Source organism: Nilaparvata lugens, chromosome X (assembly GCF_014356525.2).
Source record: "Nilaparvata lugens isolate BPH chromosome X, ASM1435652v1, whole genome shotgun sequence".
NCBI classification, from domain to species: domain Eukaryota; kingdom Metazoa; phylum Arthropoda; class Insecta; order Hemiptera; family Delphacidae; genus Nilaparvata; species Nilaparvata lugens.
In genome coordinates this window covers 5,059,517-5,068,272 of record NC_052518.1, presented here as the reverse complement: position 1 = coordinate 5,068,272, position 8,756 = coordinate 5,059,517, and the positions used below count along the sequence as shown (strand labels likewise).

Below are 8,756 nucleotides of genomic sequence, written 5' to 3'. Positions count from 1 at the left end.
TATAATTTTGTTTTCAAACAATAATGAACAGTTAATATTAACTCATCAGATATACAGGTATCAGCTATCCTGTATCCGGTAGTGGCAAAAGACATCGCTGTCCTCCTATCTTTCTCTGCTGCAGTTATAACGTGGACCTCACTTTAGGGATATATGTACAAGAATGCTGAAAGACTGCGCATGTGCATTTAGTAGCAATCTACAATTACATTCCACTCTTTATCTTCAGTTTTCAGTTGCAGTTGAACACCGGCTCGTGAACAGTTGCTTAGTAGACTAGTAGTGTCTACCTGTTATACTGACTGTAGCAATTACTGTAGGCTTAATAGAAGTTTTTAATCATTGTGAAACCTAATACAATTTATAGATACTAGACCCATACTCACTTCCATTACTGTAATACATGGTGTTCTGAAAAAGGTGCCCATGAAAAATAGAGAGCTTTTAACAGATTTCGTCTATTTTTCATGCATTTTGTATACGTTTTGATTATTTTTTCAAGGTTGCATTTGTCTATTATAGACTAATACTAAATCTTTCTCTTCCAAATTAAATTTTCTACAAGTTCTGTAAGAAAATATTTTGTGTTTATTGTACATTCAACATAGTAAATCTGCTTCAAACCTTGAAGGAACTTGTTTTTTCGGGACCAAGTTTCGCGCATTTCGTTACATACTGTAGCTAACGGTCTGGAAACGGTTTTATTAAATTTCTCAGTTCATTTTACATTAAGTATGCTGCATTTAACATCTTAATTAACAGCCAACAAATACCCTTAAGGCAGGCGAACTGAAATTCAGACAAAATCTTTCACCCTGTTTAACTTGATAACGGATGGACACGTTAAGCCGTCGGTCCCGGCTGCCTAAAAAGCAGTCGTTAGGTCATGTTAGAGGCCCTGAAATTGATCAGTTGCGACCTGAAAACTTTGACACCAGACCTGAGCCAGCCAGGTCACACGATATTATTATTATTATTACTTCATAACTAAGCATTTTCGGACCTACGTTAATTATAACTTTTTTTTCTTTTGATGTGAGGAGTTACCCCCTGACTTTTGGGCACCTTTTTTCAGAACACTGTATAGTAAAATACTCATTTTTATTTTTAGGGCTACTGAAATACAGTAGAAGCTGTCAAGTACCCTTTCATTTTATCAAAACTGTGTTAGGTTAGGTTATCACAACTAGCTGTGTTGTGATAAAATAAAAGGGAACTTAATGAATTTTATAGTATTCCAATAATATATCCAGCAAATTGACAGCAAGTGGCGGAGTATTTATTCAGGAATGCCTAAGTGATTAATCTATTTTTTGTTTTCAACTTTGATTAGGCTATTGATTATGTTTTTGTCTTTGGTGATATTTTCTCTGTTTCTCTTATTTTTATCTCAAATTCTATTGGTTAAATTCAGAGAAGGCAACACAAATCACAATCGTGTAGTATTTAATATCACAATAATTCCTTTAATTTCATGCGAAAAATATGTCATATATGTAAACTTAGAGTTGATAAAGTAATTAATAATAATTCTGACAAGCTGTGACATTTAGGGTTTGAAATAACACACTTGGGGTAGGTCAGGTCTGGGTTGGGGTAGGTAAGATAAGGTAAATGAAGAACAAAACGTTTTGAAATCATGATGAAGCTTTATATTGTTAAAAATAATACATTTTAGTAATGAATAGCTGAGTAGTTGCTGGCAGTAGTTCATATTTTATTCATTATTTGATTGAAAGCCCTTCAAGTAATGTATAATCTAAAGTAGTATTTTGTTGAGTTCATTCATGAAATAGAATTTCAATGTTAAAGATTAGAATTGCTTCAAAAAAAAAAAATAGATTTGGACAAGCTTAGTTATATTAGATCTACATTCGACTGAATCATGAAGTTTATGGAGTAACTGATGAGTTTTCCTCAAAATTCTGTGTGCTCACCTTATCCAAATAAATAAATATTGCTGTCCTAATAAAAATGTTGTAAAAAATTTGATTCGCTTCTTCCATATAGATTTTTGCATATATCATGAAAGATGAATCATCATAAGTATCTAATGTGCTCACCTAATCCAATAAATAACTATGACTAAATTATTTATAAAATTGAATATTTATTTAAAAAAGGACACTTGAAAATGGCATGAATATTGAAACTAGTAGTGATTATGTAAAAACAGTTAAAAAACATATCATGTATAGTGATTTCCACGTTATAATGGCAGTGGAGAAAGATAGTAAGAGTTGCGACATAAAACGTCCTATACCATGGGATATCTACTTATGCTATTGTTTATCTATGACAAAACCCAACTTTCATGACTAATAAAATGTTTCTGTTATACATTACTTCAAATTATTTGAAATATTAATCCAAAAAATAGTGAAGATTCCATACTTTGCGTTCATTTTCAAGATAATTAGATGAGGATTTTCTTTTACTTAAGGTGCGCAAGATCGGAGGAGGTGGATTCGGAGAAATCTATGAAGGATTGGACCTTGTTACCAAAGAGCAGGTTGCTCTGAAAGTAGAGTCAGCGAGACAGCCCAAACAAGTTTTGAAAATGGAAGTTGCTGTATTGAAAAAACTTCAAGGTACACATTTTAAGCACTACTAAATTAGGATTAATATTAACTATTTACTCTACAGATTACCTTACCCTCTTGGAAAACGCTGAATTTATTTCTCAGTCATTTTCTGGTATGACGGTCTCATGAATAAATAAGTATCCAAATACAGCAATAACACACTTTTTATGTATTTGAACACGACATGCAGTCAATTTATTAAGTAGATAATTAAAAACTTTTACTTACTGACTGAAGAAGCGATCATTTTCAACAGTGAAAATGATCGCTTCTTCAGTCAGTAAGTAAAAGTTTTTAATTATTTACTTAATAAATTGACTGCATGTCGTGTTCAAATACATAAAAAAGTGTGTTAATACAAAGCAGCTCGGAATGGATCAAGAAACCATAACCTTTAAATACAATAAGTTGCAAATTTAGAAATCTAGGAATGGTCTATTACTTTTGTACATTCTATATCCTCTCCAGACACAGACCTGTAGGGGGATTTCTCATACACATATTATTATAAAACCAATGTAAATTGCTATTTATTTTACTTGTAAATGTAAATCTCATTGTGTGGGAAATGAATAATTGATTTGTCGTTGATTGTTATTGTCTGATTTCTCATCAATCTTGAATGTTGAAATTTTGCTGTATCATGCTTTTAGGAAAGGAACATGTCTGCAGATTCATAGGATGTGGACGAAACGACCGGTTCAATTACGTGGTGATGCAGCTTCAAGGTAAGTAGAATAAAATTTTCATTCATGTGCTATTTTAGTTTCTGTACATCCTCTACAATTCTGTATATTGCAAAACAAATTGAACTTCCAATGCCCGAAATCCATTGTTTTCGTTGTACAGCTATGAAATAGCCAATATTTATTTCACTTATTAGATTTCGTTTTTTAGATTGATAAATTTATATTGCTTTCTTGTGGTAAAAGTAATGAGGGAATTCATCATGTCCACATTATATAATATCAACATGAGATAATGATAGCTTTTGAAAAACCTACTTCTACCTATACAGTATGTTTCAGATCTCCCTACCAATATTCTAGGACAATGTTCCTGGGTGAATTGCATAGTATCTAAATGATATTGAACAGCTTCAATATCATCTAGATATGTATTTCACCCAGGAACATTGTCCTAGGATATTGGTAGAGAGTTCTGAAATACACTGTATATAAAACATACTACTTCTACTAACATAACCTATTATGGTAATGCTATATCATACAATGTATCATTATTTCTGCTTCTGCATTCTTTTAATATCAGCTAACATTTTTATTTATTTCATTATAGGGAAAGATTTAATTCTTTAGATTTAGGTCATTGTGTCTTTTAGGACATGTGTATTTTTCATATTAGTACCCCCAATTCTCTCGTGAACTCATGTACATTATAAATCTGTATTTATATTGAATGAAAAAGACTAAGAAATTGTCAAAAAACACAGATTTATTGATACTTAGAAAGACCGGTTTCGGTTATTACACCATTGTCAATCTCTGATAAACTCTCAGAGTTTCTCGGTCTTTCTAAATATCAATAAATCTGTGGTTTTTGACAATTTCTTGGTCTTTTTCATTCAATATGAATAATTACCACAATATCAACTTCTCAACTACACAAAAAGGAAAATCTGTATCTTTCATAAAGCCGCATGTCAATATTATCATTAAGTTTTTATTAATTCAATCAAATCTTAAATGTTTATTCCCTCAACCTTTATTATTTATCATCCTTTCCTTCCATGCAGTGAGAATCAGTAATGGAGCTTATGTCTGGATTATTTGCTTTTTTCCCAGGCATACCCGAACTAACTTATTGGTTCGGCTCACTTTTTGTTTCTCACAAGTTTCTTTTGTTTCTCACCATTTGCAAGTTTTCAACTTTCAATCTACAATATATTTTTAATCACCTTAACTAACCTCAAACTAACTACCTGTCCATCAATAAATTGTATAATATTGTTCTAGAAATATAATATATCAATTCAGAAACATTTCTTCCTGATTATAATCTCAAACAAAAAACGTTTCCATTTCCTCTAGTATACATTTCTTCAACCTTCACTTTGTAGCTGTTTTTAGTTCAATCCAAACTGTTCAACCTCGTATAGTTTATAGTTCATTAGGGATTCCGGTCCTACAAGATGTCAAATAATGAATAATAAAGTGAATTGTTGGAAAAAAATCCATTAAGATTGACTCCTACATATCAGTATCAATGATAGTAGAAATATAATTTATATGAGATCTAATTGGACTGTTCCCACTGAGCCCGGCCGAGCCAGTATGAATCGTCACATTAGAACATATGGGAATTATATTCTCACTGTACCGGGCACGTTCAGTGATAGTGGAAATGCGTCTTTATTCAAAATATAAAACCTACACATAAATAGAAGAAATTCCTCCATTTTCATCTGGTGATTCTTATTTTTGTATCAAATTTTTATTCAATATTGTGAGAAATTTGATACAATATGTGACACAAATGCGACATAACTGTGACACAATAGGGTCTTTCTTATCGGTCAGTCTCTACTAGTGAACCACTAGAAACCAAAATAATTATTTGTTTTTCTACTAGTGAAGGTAAGACTAATTGAATAGAATTATAAAAGTTGGAGAGTTGTTGATTTTCAAGTGTCAATTTTCAAATGTTATGTAAAGAAATGTTGTAAATATTATTGATTATCCTTGCATTTACAATGCATCTAATTCCAAATTTTTAACTATAAGTGCTGACGTGCTCAGTGAAACAATATGCTATATCCACATTTGTTCTTTTTTAACATAAAAGAGATATTTTAGTCTCTGTTATCATTTTTATTTGAACTCTGACGTGGGAAGAGTATACTTCCTCCACATTGAACCAATGTGTATTCGAATTATACAACTGAATTGGAAAAAAATTATACAATAATATTTTTTATTCTCTCTCTCTGTCATGTAACCCATGTCAGAGGTATTTATTAAACATGAAAAAACATTAAATTTACAATATGGAAAAAAGCCTTTACATACTTGCATTAATTTCCTTAAACTATCGTGTAGCATCCCACTATAGAGTCTATGTGTCGGGATATATCATCAATGATATTTCAGTAGGGGTTTGAAGTTGGATTTCTTGAATTCATTATTGGATTTGAAACGAGGTATAATTTTTTCTCTTGTTGAATAAGGGATGTGTGATAATGTAGTTTATACTGATAGTAGTAATAATGTTAGTAGTCATTACTGTCGGTCCCTGCTGATGTATAACCGTCGAGTGGATACACATATGTGCAAGTGCATACGTGGCCATGCATGGCCAAACGCGCAGATGAGAAACAAAATCTGGAAAGAGCAATAGGAACATTCACACTGAACACGTGCACTCATTGGTTGCGTTCAGTGTAGACAAGTCACTCAATGGCTCTTTCCAGATTATACTTTTCGGCTCATGATCTGACGTGCACTTGCATATACACGCATCTAATGTGATCATACCCTAATAGTATATTACGCTACAAGCACAGAAAGTTAGTGTTTACGGTATGAGGATAGTTTCCCGGGCGAGGCTTGCCGAGCCCGGGAATATGTTATCCGAATACCGTAAACACCTTTCTGAGAGAGTTGCGTACGATATTTTTCGCCACACTACAGGTATAGCTGACGCCAAAAAGTTAGGCGGTTTCGTGGGTCTCTTGTGTGTTCCAACAGCTGATTTTTAAATCAAAAGAGACAGTAAATAGATGAATTGCATCAGCTGTGAGTAGGTTACAGCATGTGACCCATGAAGCCGCCTAACTTTTTGGCATCAGCTATATAAGAATAAAAAATTGAATAAGAATGCTTTATGAGGGGGGCGGAAACTTTGATGTCTCATATCTCAAGAACCAGACTTCGTAGGGAACTCAAAGTGGGGTGGAAATTTCCGATCTCACCCTTCTGAACACAATGCCCCATAAGGCACAGTTGTCCAATAGTATATTTCGCACCTAGAGCAGAAAATGAGATTTTTCCAGCTCGAAATCGGTTTTCAAGTCCGAGGCCGTAGGCCGAGGACTAGAAAAGATTGAGAGCTGGAAAAACATTTTTGCCCGTGGTGCGAACGATATTTTTCGCCACACTACAGTATTGCTGACAAAATAAATAAAGAATACAAAATAAAGAATACTCGTTAAGCTATCGTACCTATCTCTTGATTTTAGTGGTAGAAGATTTGCAGTCAGGATTTCAGATTCTTTTAAAATTTCACTTGGAATACCACAGTCATCTTCAAGCATTTTTGAAAATTCGGAATGCACTAATCAACAATAAATAATTGAATAAAACTGGTTGCAAAGCGAATTAGTTTGATTCGAAACTGGAACTGAAATCATGGCGTCTTCAGCTGATGATGAAAGTGGACACTCGCCCGATCTAGCGGATGACTTATTAACTACTTCCATGAGCGGCTGGAAAGAGACAACTTTCTGGCCTAGACCGGAAAAGAAACCCTTTTCTGACGTAGTCTGCAAACAAGGTCTTTCAGATCTACGTAGGGACTGGAAAACAGCTGCTTTCTGTGCAGTGTGGCGAAAACACATTTTCAAAAAAGTTAGAATAGCAGTCTCACCTTTATTAGTTCCATGTTAGCGGCCTTAGCCGGAAAGAAACCTGTTCTGACGTCAGACGAGAGTCGTTTGCAAACAATGTCTTTCAGATCTACATAGGGACTGGAAAACAGCTGCTTTCTGTGCAGTGTGGCGAAAAATTATATACTAAATCGGATCTTCCGTCAGGGACTCCTCAAAAAAGACTCCTGAAAGCCGTACGAATATTATTATATAGAGTCTTCATTATGTCGTGCTCATCAAAATGAACATGTCTGTAAAACGTGGGGCTTCTATATACTATGAGGCTACCGCATCACCACTTGTTTTCATACAAACTCCACTTTTTACAGACATGTTTTTTTTAATATGCGGGACATAATGAACACACTGAAGTAGTCGCTTAATTTCGACATGAAATTTGTTGCTACGGTACCTTTAATCGCTTGATAATGCATTGAATTTGCCTAGGAAAAAATCTGGCCGAGCTTCGTAGAGCCCAACCTCGTGGAGCCTTCACTCTGTCCACGACATTGCGACTGGGCCACCAAATCCTCAAGGCTATAGAAAGTATCCATCAAGTGGGATTTCTCCATAGAGACATAAAACCAGTAAGTACAAATCGAATATTCTTTATTGACATTAACCCTTGGACTACCAACCTTCTTCACATACACGGAATACCAACTGGGGTAACTGGGTCACCCCAACAAGATTTCTGTTTTATATCTTTATTCTATATTTTTTCCATTAATTCATCTATGAAATGCATTACAAAAGCTTTTAATATAATTAAAAATAAATTTCTTTTGTTGAAAAATATGTTTTCAATCAAAAACTGACAGGACAAAAAAATTGAGCATTCTATCAAATAGATGTAGGGGAAATGTTGTCAAATAATTAAATTATGGCTATAGAGAAGCAATTTTTTCAAATTTAGATTTCAAGTGATCATTATGAATCAGGTTTGGCGAAAAAATGATAATTGGACATAAATTTATATCTTATGCATTCCGATAATGGATGGAATATACCAAAAAATTGCATGACATGGAATACCAAGCGGGGTAATAGAGTTACCCCAAGGATAAATCTGCTAATAATTGAAAAAATAAGAGGAATGAGATGATTTTATGAGAAAAAACAACTAAAGTGATATGTTTTTAACAAGTACTCAAGGTTTCAATGAAATACAACAACATTATCTACAAAAAAATGGGGAAAATGTAGGTTGGGGTAGTCCAATTACCCCGCTTGGTAGTGGAAGGGTTAACAAATACATGTATCGGCAGCGTTAATGTAAAATAGTGCTAAGTCAACAATATTACACATTAAAATTTGTGTAAATGAAATTATATAATAATAAATTAGGAAAGTGTTACAGGCCACCTTCTTACTTGAACCTAAAAGTTTACATCTGTATTTGCAAAGATCTTCTTAATACTATAGATACGATTTTCAACTAGCCAAACATTCAATTTTCTTAAAAATACTTTTTGACTCACAAAAACTTATATTAAGTATTAAGAGGTGTAACAGTAAGACCATAGATTCTACATTTAATTTGCAACAAAAAATGCCCAGTAAAA

At 33.4% G+C, this 8,756-nt stretch overlaps 1 protein-coding gene across 1 annotated transcript in view; it reads left to right on the top strand.

Annotated features, from left to right (window-relative positions):
• Positions 1 to 2,385: 2,385 nt before the first annotated feature.
• Positions 2,386 to 8,756, top strand: part of LOC111044475 (tau-tubulin kinase homolog Asator) — an 80,057-nt gene continuing 73,686 nt past the window's right edge. Inside the window, 3 exon segments of the mRNA XM_039442279.1 lie at positions 2,386 to 2,591; positions 3,239 to 3,313; positions 7,639 to 7,778. Coding sequence (XP_039298213.1) covers positions 2,561 to 2,591; positions 3,239 to 3,313; positions 7,639 to 7,778 — 246 coding nt within the window. The 5' untranslated portion in view covers positions 2,386 to 2,560.